We start from the raw sequence: 19,892 nt of genomic DNA on the forward strand, positions 1-19,892 counted from the left end.
ACTTCTGTCTTTTTTCCTGCCAACTGTTAAGTCTCTTTGACTCGCCACTCTTTAGCCCCACCTTGATGGCTGCCCGCCAGCTCTGGCGATCGCTGGCAACTGACTCCCACGACTTGTGATCAATGTCACAGGACTTCATGTCGCGTTTGCAGACGTCTTTAGAGCGGAGACATGGATGGCCGGTGGGTCTGAAACCAGTGACGAGCTCGCTGTACAATGCGTCCTTGGGGATCCTGCCATCTTCCATGCGGCTCACATGGCCAAGCCATCTCAAGCGCCCCTGGCTCAGTAGGGTGTATAAGCTGGGGATGTTGGCCGCCTCGAGGACTTCTGTGTTGGAGATACGGTCCTGCCACCTGATGCCAAGTATTCTCCAGAGGCAGCGAAGATGGAATGAATTGAGACGTCGCTCTTGGCTGACGTACGTTGTCCAGGCCTCGCTGAAGTAGAGCAAGGTACTGAGGACACGGGCTTTATACACTCGGACTTTTATGTTCCGTGTCAGTACGCCATTTTCCCACACCTTCTTGGCCAGTCTGGACATAGCAGCGGATGCCTTTCCCATGTGCTTGTTGATTTCTGCATCTAGAGACAGGTTACTGGTGATAGTTGAGCCTAGGTAGGTAAACTCTTGAACCACTTCCAGAGCGTGGTCGCCGATATTGATGGATGGAGCATTTCTGACGTCCTGTCCCATGATGTTCGTTTTCTTGAGGCTGATGGTTAGGCCAAATTCGTTGCAGGCAGCCGCAATCCTGTCGATGAGTCTCTGCAGACACTTTTCAGTGTGGGATGTTAATGCAGCATCGTCAGCAGAGGGGTTCCCTGATGAGGACTTTCCATACTTTGGTCTTCGCTCTAAGACGGGCAAGTCTGTACAACCTGCCATCTGATCTTGTGTGGAGGAAAATTCCTTCTTCTGAAGACTTGAACGCATGTGAGAGCAGCAGGGAGAAGATAATCCCAAACAGTGTAGGTGCGAGAACACAGCCCCAGAGATTCACCATGACCCCCTGACCAACTTATTTAAACTGAATGTTTCCTTCAGCCGGTTAAATTTAAATGATGAGTCGGTGCTCTGCTTTTCCTGACTGCAGCTCCAGGTGGCGTCCCTAAGAGGGGAATTTCCATCTGAATCCACTGCCGTAAAAAAAAGGTGTGAAACAAGTTTTATATTTCAGAGATGTTACTTCTAGCTTTTGATAGTGCGCTCCCACCTGGTCTCTTACAACCACGTGAGTTGGAAACACGTTGAAGTTTGCAGAACACTTTGTTGAAAGTGAATTATATTAATTGAAAAAATAATTCTATCCCGGTTCAAATCCCAGTTTCCGTCCCTTTTAGTCAACTAACTTAAGTAGCAGTACATAACATACGCCTTTTGGTTTCATATTTATTAAATTAATCAGCGCTCATTTATTCTAGGAATATGACAACGCAGACAGAGCCACACAGTCGTTTAATAAATGACTTGAATAAAGTACTGATGAAGTGTCGCTGGCTGTGTAATAAATTGATCAGACACTGCCAGTGTACTGGAGCATGTCTGGGGGCATTGAACACTTGTCTCAACAGCTTCATGGCTGAATTATAAGGAAGCACTTTCGCTTCCATAGGTACACTTACCTGATCCTGTAAAAGGTCGATTTACTGGCCAGTGCATTCGCGGGGGATGGGGAAATCCCACATTTCATCCCCGCACAGAAATAAACACTGCGAGACTGAACATTTCCGGTGAAACACTGTCCCATTATCAAGGAGCTCGGAATGCAGCAGATAACCGCTAAAATAACATTCAGTTAATAGCCAACTCGGAAAGCTGCGCCCTGATTATGTTACATTTCAAACGGATGTAGTGGCTCCCAAGGACAATATAACTCCGAATCTAATGCTCCTAAACACATTCATCCAAAGTTTTAGAATTAAAACAGATAAGTTCATGAACCTGACGCTTAAAACTCAACACTTCAGCCAAAAAAAGCAGAATTCTTTCTAACTTCCTTAGTAAACTGCTAGGAAAAAAATATGTGCGACAATTAGCAATCTTACAAACATTTATTTTCCATTCGAACAGCAAGTAGACCCCCCCCCCGCGCGAACCCAGCAGCAGCCAGGCTGGTGATGGGAGGAAGCCAGTAGAGCAAAATCTCCGCCTCTGCTGGGCGCAGATGGAAGGCGCGGAAGGATGGAACGTTGTGTCGGTTGTCTGAGCTGTCAATCAGGTGACGTCACAGAGGGTCTGGAGTGTTACCTGCTGCGAGGTTCGAATCGTTCATTCACAAGATGTGAAGAGTAGGGACAGTGTGTAAGGGAGAGCGTGCCAGACACAGGGACTTACTGGATAGCTGCAGCTTCGAGTACTCGCGTGTATTTATTTATATATATTATATTTATAGCAGATAGAAAAGTTTTTTGTTTTCGCTTCCCATCCAAAGTTTGCATTTTGTCGGCTGTACAATGGGCACCTTTTCAGTTGAGCAGGGAGTGGGCTTGGGGCTGCTATGGAGTGGTTGCCTGTTGGTCGAGTGGCTGTCGGTGGCGGTGGCGGCGGGCAGCCTGCTGCTGGACACGGGCAGCCACAGCGACATACACTCGAGCTTCGTGCACCGGCGCCTGAAGCACCACGAGAAGAGGGACATGCAGCGGGAGATCCTCTCCATCCTGGGGCTGCCCCACCGGCCCAGACCGCACTCGCACGGCAAGCACAACTCTGCGCCGCTCTTCATGCTCGACCTGTACAATGCCATGTCCACCGGGGGAGAGGAGGAGGAGGAAGGCTTCTCGCATCACTACAGACCCGTGTTCACCACGCAGAGCCCGCCGCTGGCCAGCTTGCAGGACAGTACTTTCCTCAACCAGGCGGACATGGTCATGAGTTTCGTTAACTTGGGTAAGACGAGCCTTCTCCTCTTTGCCTATATGCACATTAAAAACCGGTTTAAGCCCACAGAATTAACAGCAGAGGGTGTTTGGCAATTCTCCCCATCTATTATCATCCAACATTTTTGTTCTAAAAGCGATGCAAAGGAAGTAAAGATCTGATGATTACAGCGCTGCATTCATTTGCTTTAACTGAAAGAATGGATCTGGAAGCAACAGAAGGGTTCACTTTTTATTTATTTTTTCTCTCTCTGTTGAAGGGACCTTGATCAAAGCGCTTCCCAGTGCCAGAAACTAAACCTGTGGATGGATTGTTTCTGCATGTTTTGACTGCAGAATCCATAAAACAATATATCAAACGTACCCGCATTACCAAAGATCACTAATCCCGTGTAACACACTCCTGCTCAGTAGTTGTATGTTATCCTTGAATCTCGGTCTGCAATAATAGTTAGGACATGTGTTTAGTTCAGTTAGCATTGGAGCTTCGTAAGTCAGCCTGTTACTGGCCCTTTTGGATGAAGGGTGCGTAGTGAATGCACATGTAAGTGGTTGTTTAAAAAACCTTTTGTAGTCTATATTTAGCATATATTCTTTGAAACCTACTATTTTGGTGTATTTTGGATTTAACGCGCGTGTGAGGCCTCTCAGTGGACAGCAAAGTATTCATTCTGTGATACCACGCCAGAGGAAAGCATTGTGCTGTAAATGTGACAGGAAAAAGTCTTCTAAAAACACGACCCCAAATTTGTATTATATTTAGAGTTTGTGTGACTTATAGACTGCAGTGCACCTGTTGCCCATGTTTTTGTAGAAGTCAACTTTAGACAAAATGAGGGGATTTTTTGCTGCCTTGAGTAGACTTCCTTCATTAATTGATGTGGAACAAAAGCAATCGAGCACAGTGTCAAATCCTTGAGATGCTACATACTTGCACCTGCCATATTTTAACTGGAATGCATCTTGGAGGGTAATTAGTTGCAAGCATGCTACTTACCTAGTGCCCAAGGTGTTTGTTGAGAATATTTTTTTTTCTCTCTGCTGTATTGTGAATCTTCGTTTAGCTGTAGTTTTTGCACGGCTGCGGGAACTTCTCATGTCAATTTCTGAGTTGCAAAGTCATTAATCAGGGCTTATCAAACAAAATATTGACACCAGGTTCTTGGGCATGTGTTTATTTGCCATAAATCTTGGGCTGACGTTTGGGTCCACAGTCGAGCCAGCTACTGTATTCCGAGGCGGAAGAAGATTTTAAAAAGGCATTGGTTCAAGGTGGCTGGTAATCTGCGTGTTAAAACAGGTTCCTGTGGGGTAGATAGTATTTAAAGAAATAGTTCAGATGTGTGGCAGAAGTCAAAATGATCGCCTTGTCGTGCTCACTTCCACCTGGTAAATGCCAACCTGTTGATTTTAATGGGTGAGGGAAGCACTCTGCTTATTGTGTACCACACTAAATGCTGTTTGACACTTAGTTTCAAAGACAGGGATTTGAATCAAATTGCAATTCATGAGTACAAATATTCAACAACTCATATTTTATCGCAGTTGCACAACTTAAAACCCTTGAGTTTCTGCATCAATGATGATGAGTATGGGATTCACCCAGTTGGCCCTATTATTTATAGTTAAGAAGGAAAGATTGTATTTATAGAGTGCCTTTCATGACCACAGGATGTTCCGAAGCATTTTGCAGCCAATAAAGTACTTTTCTTGAGGTGTGGTCACTGTTGTAGGAAACATGGTAGTCAATTTGCACACAGCAAGCTCCCACAAATAGCAATGTGATAATGACCATATCTTCTGTATTTGTGATGTAGATTGAGGGATTAATATTGCCCAGGACACTGGGGATAACTTCCCTGCTCCTCTTCGAAGTAGGGCCATGGGATATTTTATGTCCACCTGAGAGGGCAGACAGGGCCGTGGTTTAAAGTCTCATCTGAAAGAAGGATGTCTGTCAAGATGCAAATGGCTTTTGCTATTCTCCCCAACCATTATCGCCCAATGTTTAAGAACTGGTTCCTGCTGCTATCATTTGCCCTGGAATTAGCTGCTGGGGTATGTCATGAGGTTGCAGAAATCCAGCATCAAGCTGGTAATTCAAAAACATATACTGATGTCTCTGAAATTTGTGCCCCACACTTTTTTTTTTATTTGGAGATACAGCACTGAAACAGGCCCTTCGGCCCACCGAGTCTGTGCCGACCATCAACCACCCATTTATACTAATCCTACACTAATTCCATATTCCTACCACATCCCCACCTGTTCCTATATTTCCCTACCACCTACCTATACTAGGAGCAATTGCTAATGGCCAATTTACCTATCAACCTGCAAGTCTTTGGCTTGTGGGAGGAAACCGGAGCACTCGGAGGAAACCCCTTTAAAGGAAACCCCTTTTAAAGGACACCGATTCAGGTCCAGCCTAACAGCTAGTGATGATGCAATGTGAATCCACTCAATACAATAACTAACAATGGGTTAGATTCCCAACAACTCCCCTTGTGCTCCAAATCTGTCGCCACTTGCCAGGAAGTATGTACACTTTGTATGGTGTTGGGATTGTCATAAGTAACAGTGGACTGAGGAAGTGGTGAGGGAGTAGAACTATATCTTTGTGCAGTGAAATATCTTGCTTGCTTTCTGCCCCAGCTGACTGAAATTGAGTCATTGTATTCTATTATTTTGATGCAGGTGTTGTACCAGTGTGATGTGCTACTGGGGTGCTGGTTGTATAGTTTTTTTTCATAAATCGCCAGTAAATGTTGGGGGAATAAACAGTGAATAAGATGTCTGTGTCTGTTACAAGGCAATAATATACTACAGGGATTTAGAAAGCCCCCTAAACCAAGAACGCAAAGCATGAGCGAGCAGTTTGCCTTTGAGCTTGTGACAATAACATACAGTTAACACACATTCCCTCTGTTTCTTTTTAAATCAACATTTAAGAGAGCAGGTATTTCGCTGTTTCAACTAATGGAGTTGGTATCTTGTGCTGTCAGTTTTAGGCAATTAATTTAATATTGATGACTTTGGTCAGTGTAAAATAAATGCAGCTCGGCACTCAATATTCTCTATATAGCTATTCAAGGAAAACAGAATTTTACGGCCATTTGTACAGGCCAGCAATGCATTTTGCCCGTGGACGTTCACCAGACAAGTACAGTAGCCCTAAATGGTCTCCAGTTGAAACATAGAAACAATATTAGGTACACAAGCTTGTTGTGCATTGAGGAGTTTAAAAGTAGGATGGAACGTGCAAGGCAGGGAAATTGGGAATAGGGCTCTAAAGAGTAGAATCGAGATAGCTGATTGGTTTGCCATCGAAGGTGGAATGGAGAGAGGGGGAAATGCAGAACAGGATCAGAGGATGTGGGAGGGAAAGAAGGTCTGGATTGGAAAAAAAACAACTTGCATTTATATAGCGCCTCTCATGTTGCAAAGCTCTTTACAGCCAATGAAGTACTTTTGAAGTGTAGTCACTGTTGTGATGTAGAAAGGTTGCAGAGGTAGGCTGTCCTGAGGCTGTAAAAAGATTGGTCACTGGGGGTCATTGTAGGCCAGTGAGGGTGGGTGGGGGGGAAATCATAGATTAGTGGCATCTACTACCGGATGTGCATAGTAGAATTTTGGGTGATTTGAAGTTTTATGAAGGATAGAGATAGGAGGCTGACTGGGTGGGAGGTGCCAAGTGTAGACACGATAAAGGCATGAGTTAGGGTTTCAGTGGCAGTGGAGGTAATGTTAGATGGAGGCGGATGTAAATGATGTTTCAACTGCAGTTCTAACTGTTCATCCTGAGCAAGTGGCCTGAAAAATTGATTGAGGTGATGGAAAGGATGAAGAGTTTGTGATTGCATAAGAAAGCAGCGTTCAATTGTCGGAAATTGTGGCTCAGCCATGATTCCCTTTAGGCGGTCTGACAGTGCTGAGATATACAGAGAGCATTGGAGAGGTAGAAGTAGGTCCACTTTCAATGGAAGTTGACTCCGTGTCTATGATGATGCCACTGAAAAGCAGCATATAGATGAGGGGATTTCACTGTTGCAACATGAAAGAGTGGAACTATGCTGAGGTGGACCACAGAGGTTGGCATGATCAATCTTCTCATACTGTACAGATGTTCCCTGGGTGAAGGATCAGCATGGTGTGTTTAGAGTCGGGGAGGGACATGTGGATGTTGGACTGTCTGACATCCAGTCTTGGATGAGCCATAATGTCGTCCACTTGAACATTGGGAAGATCAATACCGTCATCTTTGGTCTCCACCACAAACTCTGTTTGCCATCAACTGTATCCCTCTCGCTAGCCACGGCCTTGAGGATGAACGAGACTTTTCAACCATGCCAAGCTGAACATTTGACTCCATATCATTCAGCACAAAGGCTACCTACTTACATCTCTGTAACAAAGCCCATCTCTGCCCCATCCACAGTCCATTGAAACATTCAAATGTATCTTTGTCACCTCCTGACTCTTCATCCAGTGCTCTCCTTGCTGGCCTCCCATCCTCCACGCTTCAGAAATTTAAACTTATCCAAAACTCTGCAAAGTCCCTCCTGGCTCATCACCCCTTCCTCCCCTTGGACTTCCAATCCCCCAACATTTCAAATTTAAAATTCTTATACATGTTTAAATCCTATCATAGACTTGACATTCCCTGTCTCTGTAACCTCCATCAGTCCTACAGACCATATGCTGCTTTGTGGTCCTCTGACTCTATCTTATCCATTGCCTCCTTCCTTCATTCTGCCATTAGTGGTTGAGCTTTGGCCACCTAGATCCCACTGTGGAATTCCCTACCTACACCTCCCTCCCTCCCTCTCCTCCTTTTCAGACTTCCTTTCAAAAATGTTTCACGGATTTTAATTGTAGTCACTGAAGTGGATAAGTTGTTGGTAGAAGAGAGATGGCTGCATTCCTATATTGTGTTACGTGGACGTAGTATAAGTCCAGAAGTGTTTGGTTACCTTATCAGGAGTTGATATTGCAGTGAAGTTAACAGTTTTAATTAAACACCATCCACCATGTGATGAGTGTTTTTTTTATTTTAAAAATTAATTTGCTAACTTTTCAAACTAGTTATAGATACAAGGATGAGAAAATAATTTACAGAACCATTATGTGGAATATTGTTTTAATGCTGATGAGATGAGGAAGGGTTGGTTATGAGTTTGATTGCAATAGATTGCTGTTTTGACTTTTTTTAAATGAGTATCTGTAATCCAATCAGAGATGCAGAACCCAAGTACACGCTTTTAGAAGTAAGCAGTGTCCTGTTAAACCGTACAGAGATCCAAGTTTATCGCCAAGTTATGGCAGTGACCTCCAATCAGATTGCCCTGGGCAATTGCAACACAACATTGTTAAATTTGGATGGAATATAAATGGCATTCCTTTACAGGAGTGTAAGGAGAAAGTCTTTTTGTCCTATAGATTTATAGGTTCTGTTTTGCACAAGGGTGTAAATTTCACACTTTGTGAAATACTTAACCTATATTTAAGGAAAGTTCTTTTAAATGGTTTTGAAATTAGGTTAAAAAGAAAAAAAATGTGCATTTATAACGTGCTTTTCATGGCCGCAGAGCATCTCAAAGTACTTCACAAAAATTAATTTTTTGAAGTAAACGTAAAATACTGCGGATGCTAGAAATCTGAAACGAAAAGGGAAAATGCTGGAAATACTCAGCAGGGCTGGCAGTATCTATGGAGAGCGAAACAGTTAAGGTTTCAGGTCTGTGACCTTTCATCAGGAGTGTGGGCAAACTTATCTAGTGTTGACAGCTATGGGGTGATACTGCAAATCCATGTTTCCATTGGGGAGTCAATGGTGAACGCAGGTCAGATGTTTAAGTTTTGTAGCTTTCTCTCCGACCAACATTCCCTGTAAAAGCACAAGAGCATGGCACCCTGTTGGGATCGTGGAATCATCCTTTTCATTCCTTGACTGCAGAATTAATATCGTATTTCTCTTTGGGCATTTGAAATGTTACAGGAAAAAGTATAATTGACTGTGGATTCCAGACTGGAAAAAAACAAATGCAGAATTTGTAGAATTCTTCTCCTTAATCAGTCATTTTGCACCCAGTGTCATTGTCGAGTGCTTTCAGGTCAAATATAAGCATGGTGCTGAATGTAGCCTGCAGGACATTCCTGAATTTGAGAAATACTGGTTGCTTTTTTTCCCAGAGGCAACTTCTATTGGTTTTATCAGCACTAAACACTTGATAATTGCTTCTGCTGTAGGGTTTTGTTTTGTTCCCCTGGAATTCCATCTGTGTGGCAGAAATGTTTGATGGTGCATTGTGTACGTGGGGGAGGGTGGGTGTAAAAGGGAGAGGAAGAGGAGCAAACAATTTAAAATAAAAGCCGCAGTACGGTGCTTTGAAAAGTACTGTTTTTTTTTACAGCAATAGAATGTTTGCCAGTAAGGGCATGGTCACCTCATGGTAAGGCTTTGATTGTCACATGTCATCCAGTGAGATGGGGAGCAACTGTTTGTTAGGAAAACTGTGTAGTACTTCTGTTGTCCGTATAGAATGTTGTAGTATGTTATTGATGTACCCAGACCGTTATAGCCTATAAGCACTTTTACCCTGAGAGTGCTGATGGCAGTAGGCAAATGGTTCAGACACTGCCTACATCACTCACAAATAGAAAGCTTGTGACCTCTGGATTCCTAGTGGCGTTGGAGTCAATTTTTATGACCTGACTCTCTCCACGAAACATTCCGAAGGGGGTTCCGTTATTAATGCTACTGGATACATAATAGATATAGAAGCAGATAATACCAGTGTTTATTATTCACAGCGGAGTAAAACTTTGGAAGGTTATGGGTTCAGGTTCAAGTCCCATTCCACGGCTCGAGTACGTAATCTAGATTGGCACTGCTGCAATGCCAAAGATGTTGCATTTCGAATAAGACATTAAATTAAGATCTTGGCTGCCTACTCCGATTTTAAAAAAAAACTTCTACCAGCATGTAAATAGTAAGTGGGTAGTAAGAGGTGGAGTGGGGCCTATTAGGGACAAAGAGGGAGGTGCCAGCGGATTGCAGAGTGGCAAATGTGACACCCTTGTTCAAGAAAGGGTATAAGGACAGTCCCAGCAACTACAGATCAGTTAGTTTAACATTACGTTCTGATGTTTAGCGGCACAGGCTAAGGCTAGAATACTGAATGAGTACTTTGTATTGGGTGTTTACTAAGGAATCTGACAAAATATCACTAGAAGTGGAGAGAGTAGAGGCAATGAACAGGATAAAAATTGAGAGGCAGAATGTGTTGGAAAGGCTGGCTATGCTTTGCTTAGAAAAGTCACCTGGTCCGGATGGGTTGCATTCCCGGTTACAAAAGGAAGTGGGGGTGGAGATAGCAGAACGGCTTGCCAGAATCTTCCGTAGATATGGGGGAGGTGCCAGCGGATTGCAAAGTGGCAAATGTAATGCTCTTGTTCAAGAGAGGGTATAAGGACAGTCTCAGCAACTACAGACCAGTTAGTTTAACATTACATTCTGATGAAAGGTCACAGACCTGAAACGTTAACTCTGCTCTCTCCACAGATGCTGCCTGACCTGCAGAGTTTTTCCAGCACTTTCCATTTTTATTTCAGATTTCCAGCATCTACAATGTTTTGCTTTTAGTTTAGCATCAGTGGTGGATAAGGTTTTAGAAACAATAATCGGGGAAAAAAAATCAACAGGCACTTGGCGAGGTTTGAGTGAGTTAAGGATAGCAAGCATGGCTTTTTAAAAGACAGATCATTCTTGACTAATCTAATTGAATCTTTTGAAGTAGCAGAGAAGGTTGATGAAGAGAATGTGATGGATGTTTATATGGATTTTAAGAAAGTGGTTAAGTACCACATAAAAGGCTGGTTAACAAATTTGAGGCTCATGGAATTAGGATCAGTGTCCAATTGGATAAAAAAAATTGGCTTAAGGACAGAAAGCAGCAAGTCATGGTCATGGCTATTTTTCAGACTAGAGGGTGGTAGACAGTGGTGTTCCCCAATAGTCAGTGCTAGGACCACTGCATTTTTCTGCTACATATAAATGACTTGGATCTTGGAATAGACAGTAGAATTTCAAAATTTGCTGATACAAAACTTGGAGGAGTGGCAAACAGTGAGGATGATTCGAATCGCTTTCAGGATATAGATAGCGGAATGGGCAGAGGGGTGGCAGATGGAATTTAATAGAGAAGTGTGAGGTCATACATTTTGGCAGAAAGGATAGGATGAGGCAATATAGATTTAATGGCATAGTTGTAAAGAGTGTACAGGAACTGAGGGACCTGGGGATGCATGTGCATCGATCTTTGAAGGTGGCAGGACGTATTAAGAGAGTGGTTCGTAAAGCATTTGGGATCTTGGGCTTCATAAATAGAGGCGTTGAATACAAAAGCAGGGAAGATATGCTAAAGCTTTATAAAGCGCTGGTTAGGCCCCAACTAGAGTATTGCGTCCAGTTCTGGTCATCACACTTCAGGAAGGATGTGAGGGTCCTTGAGAAGGTGCAGAGGAGATCTACCAGAATGGTTCTAGGGATGGAGGATTTTAGTTAAAAGGTTAAGTTGGAGAAGCTGGGATTGTTCCCCTTGGAGCAAAGGAGATTGAGGGAAGATTTGATAGAGGTACAAGATTGACAAGTTTAGATCAAGTAGACCAGGAAAAAATGTTCCCATTTGCTGATGGTACAAGAATGAGGGGACACAGATTGAAGGTTTTGGGCAAGAGATACAGGGGAATGTGAGGAAGCAGTGTGCGTTAATGACCTGGATCTCGCTGCCCATGAGGTTGGTATAAACAGACAATCAATGATTTCAGAAAGAAATTGGATGGCGCTTGAAAGAAATAAACTTGCAGGGATATGGGGATCGAGTGGGGGAGTGGGACTGACTGGATTTCTCCGTGGAGAGCTGGCATAGGCATGATGGGCCAAATGGCCGCCTCCTATGCCGTATATGACTGGCTAACATTCCTCCTATAAAAAGACACGCATTAACTTCTGAGAAGGCTTGACAGGGTGGATGCTGAGAGTCTGGAGAATCTAGCACTAGGAGTCATAGTCTCAACGTAAGGGGTTGACCATTTAGGACTGAGATAGAGTTATACAGCACAGAAACAGGCCCTTTGGCCCATCGTGTCTGTGCTGGCCATCAAGCACCTAACTACTTTCATCCCATTTTCCAGCACTTGGCCCGTAGCCTTGTATGTTATGACATTTCAAGTGCTCATCTAAATACTTCTTAAATGTTGTGATGGTTCCTGCCTCTACCACCTCTTCAGGCAGTGCGTACCAGATTCCAACCCCCCTTTGAGTGAAATTTTTTTTCCTCAAATCCCCTCTAAATCTCCTGCCCCTTACCTTAAATCTATGTCCCCTGGTTATTGACACCTCTGCTAAGGGAAAAAGTTTCTTCCTATCTAACCTATCAAACCACGTCATAATTTTGTATACTTCAGTCAGGTCCCCCTCAGCCTTCTCTGCACTAAGGAAAACAACCCTAGCTTTTTCAGTCTCTCTTCATAACTGAAATGTTCCAGCTCAGGCAACATCCTGGTGAATCTTCTCTGCACCCACTCCAGTGCAAACACATCCTTCCTCTCGTGTGGCACCCAGAACTGTACACAGTATTCCAGCTGTGGCCTAACTAGCTTTTTATACAGCTCCTTCATAACCTCACTGCTCTTATATTCTATGTCTTGGCTAATAAAGGCATATATCCCATATGCCTTCCTAACCACTTTATCTACCTGTGCTGCTGCCTTCAGTGATCTGTGGTCAAGTACACCAAGATCCCTCTGACCCTCTGTACTACCTAGGGTTCTACCATCCATTGTATATTCCCTTGCCTTGTTAGTCCTCCCAAAATGCATCACCTCACACTTCTCAGGATTAAATTCCATTTGCCTCTACTCTGCCCATCTATACCATCCTGTAACTTAAGGCTTTCCTCCTCACTATTTACAACAGCACCAATTTCCGTGTCATCTGTGAACTTGCTGATCATACCTCCTATATTTTTACGTCTAAATCATTAATGTACACTACAAACAGCAAGGGTCCCAGCACCGATCCCTGTGGTACACCACTGGTCACAGGGTTCCACTGGCAAAAACAACCCTTGACCATCACCCTCTGCCTCCTGCCACTAAGCCAATTTTGTATCCAATTTGCCAAATTACCCCGGATCCCATGGACTCCTACCTTCTTAGCTAATCTCCCATGCAGGACCTTATCAAAAGTCTTACTGAAGTCCAAGTAGACTACATCAACTGCTTTACCCTCATCTACATATCTAGTCACCTCCTCAAAAAAATTCAATCAAGTTAGTTAGACACAATCTCCCCCTGACAAAGCCATGCTGACTATCCCTGATTAATCCCTGCCTCTCCAAGTGGGGATTAATCCTGTCCCTCAGAATTTTTTCCAATAGTTTCCAAACCACTGATGTTGGACTCACTGGCCTGTAATTACCTGGTTTATCCCTGCTACCCTTCTTGAATAATGGTACCACATTTGCTCTCCTCCAGTCCTCTGGCATGAAGTCCTGTGACATTGATCGCAAGTCGTGGGAGTCAGTTGCCAGCGATTGCCAGAGCTGGCGGGCAAGCATAAAGGCGGGGCTAAAGAGTGACGAGTCGAAGAGACTTAGCAGTTGGCAGGAAAAAAGACAGAAGCGCAAGGGGAGAGCCAACTGTGTAACAGCCCTGTCAACCAATTTTATCTGTAGCACCTGTGGAAGAGTCTGTCACTCTAGAATTGGCCTTTATAGCCACTCCAGGCGCTTACCCATTGTCTCTCGAGACAAGGAGGCCAAAGAAAAAGAAGAAGAAAGTCCTCTGGTACCTCTCCTGTGGCCAGAGAGGATTTGAAAATTTGTGTCAGAGCCCCTGCTATCTCCTCCCTTGCCTCACATAACAGCCTGGGATACATCTCATCTGGGCCTGGGGATTTATATAAGGAAACTATAAGGAGAAATTTCTTAGAGGGTTGTGAATCTTTGGAATTTTCTATCCCAGAGGGCTGTGGATGTTCAGTCACTGAGTATGTTCAAGGTTGAGATAGATAGCTTTTGTTTACGAAGGGAATCAGGAATATGGAGATAGACCGGAAAGTGGAATTGAGGTAGAAGGTCAGCCATGATCTCATTGAATAGCAGAGTAGGCTCGAGGGACCGTGTGGCCTACTCCTGCTCCTATTAAGGTCCTATAATGCCATCAAAATAGGCTATTTGCTGTCTGTAGGGCCATGTACTGCACAGGTTCACTGGATTGCATACCTACATAACAATGAATGTGATTTAAAGTAATCCATTGATTGGGAAGCATTTTAGGAAATCCCAAGGTCACACAAGACACTATAAAGACAGGCTGTTTTCTTCCTTGGCTTTCATCTGTTAACTAAGGAGTATATAAGTATTGGCCATCAGATACCATAAAATATTTTAATGAATGTCAAATGTATTTTGGGAGAATTCTAGAGCATTGCAGCTTTCAGATTTGCATATTAAAAAAAAAAAATCTTGCTTTTGATGTGTTATATCTTGTAATGTATAATTTACACTTGGGTAGCCATCTATGCTTAGAAGACTAAAATTTCAGCCACTTATTGAGGAAATATGACATGCAAAATATTAAAAGGAAAAGGGAAAACCAAAAGCACTGTTGAAGAGGCACACTTTGAGGTTTTTGTTGGAAAGGGCATGGTGGAATTGTTTAAGGGCAAAGTTCCAGAGGGTAGAGGAATATCACAAAAGATCAACCACTGATGGTAGAGTGGAGGAAGTGGGGAGCAAGCAACACAGTAGAGTAGAAGGTGTATGCTAGAAAGCATGCTCGAAAATCACTTGGGCAGGGAAGGGTGAAGCTATGGATGGATTTCAAAGCAAGAGTAACAATCTTGAAATCATTTATGTGGGTAAGGGGCAGACAGTGAGCCAGTTCATCTTGGCAAGGACAATAGAAACCGATCAATGCACAGTCACTAAGAATTTTGGCACAGTCCTTCGCAATGTACACTCAGTCTGACCCTACAATTGCCACATTCACACTTTTATTTCACAAGACCCGAGGAGACTCTGAAGCATTGTGGGTTTCAGCACCTTTCACCCTGTTAAAATCCAACACAGACTGGTGTGACAAAAAACCCCGCCTTGATGAGCTAAAATGTCCAGTCCGTCTCAAACCACATCCTCGGGTAGTCCACAGTGCAAGACTGCATAACTGGCATTGAATCAGCTCTTTGATTCATGTCTCAAGTGCAACTGGTGTGGGAAATGGAATGGTCATCTTTGTACTAGGGAGGGTGCTTTTTTGAAATTGATGCCCCTTTATGCTATTGAATAGCTATAACAGCAAGTGCCTTATCGGATTAGCCGTATGCTAAGTGATTTGATACTGTTGATATCGTGTAGTGTGAGGTTTCCTTAGAACAAAAGTACTTTCAATTCTAGATACAAGCAGCACACGTCAGTGGGACGGGGTCTGACTGTGGGTGGTCTCGGCCTGCTGGGTCCAACGATGCATATTACTGGCCTGCACATACATGAGCAGTAGGATTGAAGTAGTGATTTATGATATTGGAATAACTGTACAAATGCAGATCTTGCACATTGCCTTTGTTTTTATCAAATGTCTGGCACAGAATGACCAGGGTAGATGTCATGCCAACAGGAAGCAGCACTGCTTCCAGTGGATGAACCTTTGTTTAAGATCAAGTCCCAGGAATACAGCACTCAAAACCTTTTCCCTCCATGTGCTGCTCTTCCCAAGTTACACTGTGATCGACTCGTCCCCCTTAGCCTGCTGGAGACTGCCACACAGTAAATTTGATTACAGAGCATGCATACAAGTTTTGAGTTCAATTAATAGCAGCCAGACTTTTCCGTTCCTTTACTCAACAGCTCATGGTTCCCACCCTTGTTAATTTTAGTGGGCAGGAAACATGAAGGCTGGCCAGCACAGAGAAAGAAACCTCAGCCAACATTTACAGTTACATACCGTATATTGGGATGGGTCTTGGGTGGATTAGGGTGTGTGGGGACCAGTCGAGCAATACCAAAACGTGCAAGTCCCTATTTTCTCTCTCTCTCTTGACCACTGAACACCCCTGCTCAAACATTGACATGGAATCAATCCGTGCACCTACATCATGACATAAGTATTGCTTTCTCTGAATAAACACATCCTAGTTTAACATGAAATATATATAATGGGTCAGCCCGATGAGTTTCCATCCATTTGGAAAAGCCAGGCATAAATGTTGAGCATCTGTACAATTTTTGGTGGAGCGTGGTGTTAGTCCTGAGGGAGGCTAACATCTCACCCCGTACATTGCACAATTAATCTTTGGTTCGCAAGATGCGCGGGTCTGCTTATGGAAGCTGGAATTTGCAGTCAGCACAAGTAATAGGATTGGGAGAATTGAGTCTCTTCTGTGGCAGAATGGTTGACAAACAATAATAACCAGTATTTGAGGAGTGACCAAATAGTAAAAGTGAGGGGCAGGGTGGGAGTTGCAAACCATCAGTTTGATTTGCAATTGTCATGCAGGGCCAGTTCTGACCTTTTTTCCTCAGTGATTAAATGGTTAGATTGGGTTAAATATTTTGCATCGAGAGGCATTGCACTACTTAACTATATTTTTTTAATTGCATAATTCTTGTCCTAGGCCTTATCGTAACAAGCCATAAGTGGCTGTGGTGTTTGTTTGTTATCTCTAATGTCATTTTGTTTTGCTTTTCATGCTTCCCATTGTGTACCCAGTATCGTATTTCCTTAAGACGCATTCTTTGACTGTTTTCCATTGGCTGCTTAAGTGGTTTCTGTAGTGAAGGGACTTTGCATACCACATGCTCTATTACTGCAATTAATTATGTTTTTATCAACTTTGTAATCATGTTTGCCCTGCACAAAAAAATTACTGGCCTGAATACTAAAATTTAGCTTAAGAATTCTAATATTTTGCCATAAATGGATTTAAATGCAGCATGTATTATGCTTAAATTGGGTTAATATTAGGAAAACCTATGCAATTATTTGTTGCAGCTGTGAATCTTGTCTACGCATGGCATGAGATTTTGAGTCACCCTAATGAAGTAAAGCAGTCTTTCAAATCTATGAATCGTTCTTGATACACAGGTGAACATGTTGCAAATTCTGTCTCTTGCAGCTGCCTTCCAGGAATCTTTCTGGTTCTCCATTGAAATGTCCCAGAGCCTTCTTTAAAAAGCTGATCCTCTGAGTAAAACAACCACAATCAGCACCAAGTCATAACAAGCCAGAAAGTCTCAGGTTCAATTCTTGTTCATGCCTTAATATTTCAGCCGGAGCATGATTAGATGCCGCAGTTGACCACTAATCTTCCCGCCTCCAGGGATCAGACTCTGCTGTGATGCCCACCTTGGTCAAGAATTCTGCTGCCACTATTTGGGCTCACACTTGGGCACAGTACCAGAGGGCTACTGGAACCATTAGAACATTCACTCCCTTCACCACCGATGCACAGTGGCTGCAGTGTGTACCATCTACAAGACGCACTGCAGCAACACACCAAGGCTCCTTAGACAGCACCTTCCAAACCCGCGACCTCTACCACCTAGAAGGACAAGGGCAGAAAATGCATGGGACCACCACCACCTGCAAGTTCCCCTCCAAGCCACACACCATCTTGACTTGGAACTATATCGCCGTTCCTTCACTGTCACTGGGTCAAAATCCTGGAACTCCCTTCCTAACAGGTATACCTACACCCCAAGGACTGCAGTGGTTCAAGAAGGCAGCTCACCACCACCTTCTCAAGGGCAATTAGGGACAGGCAATAAATGCTGGCCTGGCCAGTGACGCCCACAGCCCATGAATGAATGAAAAATAACCCAGCATGAATCAATCGCTTCTGAAGAGGGCAATGATTTGAGGGGGAAAAAGAAATCTTGCCCATCAGTGCCTCTTCTTTTTAAAAAAAAAAAATTAAAGTGTGATGAATAACAAACATCTTTTTTTAATTCTTTGAATAATTTTGTGTAAGTAGTGATCTCATGAGGGAGGGTCCCACACAGAAAAGACTGAAATGGGCAATATAAAGAGCCATATTAACAGCTGTGGAGTGGGTGTGTCTGTGATTTTTGTCATCATTGTTAATTTGGCACCATTACGTAGTTTATGCAGTAACTGTTAGCAAATCTCCACACCCTCTCCTCAATCCTCAGCACATGCTTTAAACTTCTTTATTCAGATGGAAAAATTAATGATTTGACCGTGCTTTTTTTAATAAAAGGAATCTATTCTTAGAACTGCATGTCTGGTAAATAAGTGTGTTTAGTTTGGATTATATCCTCACACTTATTTAAGTATTGCTGAAAACAAGGAAAATGAAAGGCCTGAAAGAGGAAATGTTACAGTCTGACCCAGACCATGTAATAGTGGAGATCTGTAGCAGACAAAAGCAGTTTGAAATATTGGTCAATTCCTGTTAAAATAAGTCTGAGCAATCCCTGGTTAAGTGCTGGTTCAAGGGATTGCTTTATTATTCGTTAATGGGATTTGGGTGTTGCTGGCTAGGCCAGTATTTATTGCCCATCCCTAATTGCCTCAGAAGAGGTGGTGGTTGTGAGCCACTTTCTGGAACCGCTGCAATCCATATGGTGTAGGTACATTCGCAGTGCAGTTAGGGAGGGAGTTCCAGGATCTTGACCCAACGATTTATGAAGGATCCACAATATATTTTCACAGGAGGGTATTTAGTGACTTGGAGCTGACAGTGCTCCCTGCTTCCCTTGTCCTTTGAGGTGGTGGAGGTCATGGGTTTGGAAGGTGCTGTTGAAGGAGCTTTGGCGAGTTGCTGCAGTGCATCTTGTCGGTGGTGCACACTGCTGCCACTGTGTGGTGGTGGAGGGAGTTGATGCTGAAGGTGGTGCATGGGGTGCTGATCAAACAGGTTGCTTTGTCCTGCATGGTGTCTTGAGTGTTGGGACTGCCCTCATCCAGGCAAGTGGAGAGTATTCCATCACACTCCTGACTTGTGCCTTGGAAATGGTGGAGTCGAGAGGTGAGTTACTCGCTGCAGAATTCCCAGCCTCTGACCTGCTCTGTAGCCACAGTATTTGTGTCTGGCCCAGTTAAGGTTCTGATCAACAATAACCCCCAGGATGTTAATAGTGGGGAGGATTCAGCAATGGTAATGCCATTGAACATCAAGGGGAGATGGTTAGCTTCTCTCTTGTTTGAGATGGTCATTGCCTGGTACTTACGTGGTGCAAATGTTACTTGCCACTTATCAGCCCAAGCCTGGATGTTGTCCAGGTCTTGCTGCACCTGGACATGGGCTGCTTCAGTATCTGAGGAGTATGATTGGTGCTGAACACTTTGCAATTATCAGCTAACATCCCCACTTCTAATCTGATGATGGAGGGAAAATCAGTGATGAAGCAGTTGGGCCTAGGACACTGCCCGAGGAACTCCTGCAGTGATGTCCTGGGACTGAGATGATTGGTCTCCAACAACCACAGCCATCTTCCTTTGTGATAGGTATGATTCTTACCAGCAGAGAGTTTTCCTGCTGATTTCCATTGACTTGAAGTTTTAGAGCTCCTTGTTGTCACACTCTGACAAATGCAGTCTTGATGTGAAGGTTAGTAACTCTCACCTCACCACTGGAATTCAGCTTTTTTGTCCATGTTTGGACCAAGGCTGTAATGACGCCTGGAGCCGAGTGGCCCTGGCGGAATCCAAACTGAGCATTGTAAGTAGGTTATTAGTGAGGAAGTAATCAACAGCTTTCATCACTTGATGATTGAGAGTAGACTGATGGGGTGGTAATTGGCTGGATGGAATTTGTCCAACTTTTTGTGGACAGGACATACCTTTCCACATTTTTGGGTAGATGCCAGTGCTGTAACTGTACTGGAACAGCTTGGCTAGAAGCTTGGTTGGTTCTGGAGCACAAATCTTTAGCACTATAGCCAGGATGTTGTAGGGGCCCATAACCATTGCTGTATCCAGTGCCT

General features: G+C 43.6%; 1 protein-coding gene across 2 annotated transcripts in view; it reads left to right on the forward strand.

Moving 5' to 3' along the window:
* The first annotated feature begins 2,226 nt into the window (after window positions 1–2,226).
* bmp6 (bone morphogenetic protein 6) overlaps window positions 2,227–19,892 on the forward strand; it is a 528,049-nt gene continuing 510,383 nt past the window's right edge. For both annotated transcript variants that reach the window (XM_068032451.1, XM_068032452.1), the window contains exon 1: window positions 2,227–2,890. In XM_068032451.1, the coding sequence (XP_067888552.1) occupies window positions 2,458–2,890 (433 nt within the window). In that variant the 5' untranslated portion in view covers window positions 2,227–2,457. The remainder of the gene's footprint in view (window positions 2,891–19,892) is intronic.

This window comes from Heterodontus francisci, chromosome 5 (assembly GCF_036365525.1).
Source record: "Heterodontus francisci isolate sHetFra1 chromosome 5, sHetFra1.hap1, whole genome shotgun sequence".
In the NCBI taxonomy this organism is placed as follows: Eukaryota; Metazoa; Chordata; class Chondrichthyes; order Heterodontiformes; family Heterodontidae; genus Heterodontus; species Heterodontus francisci.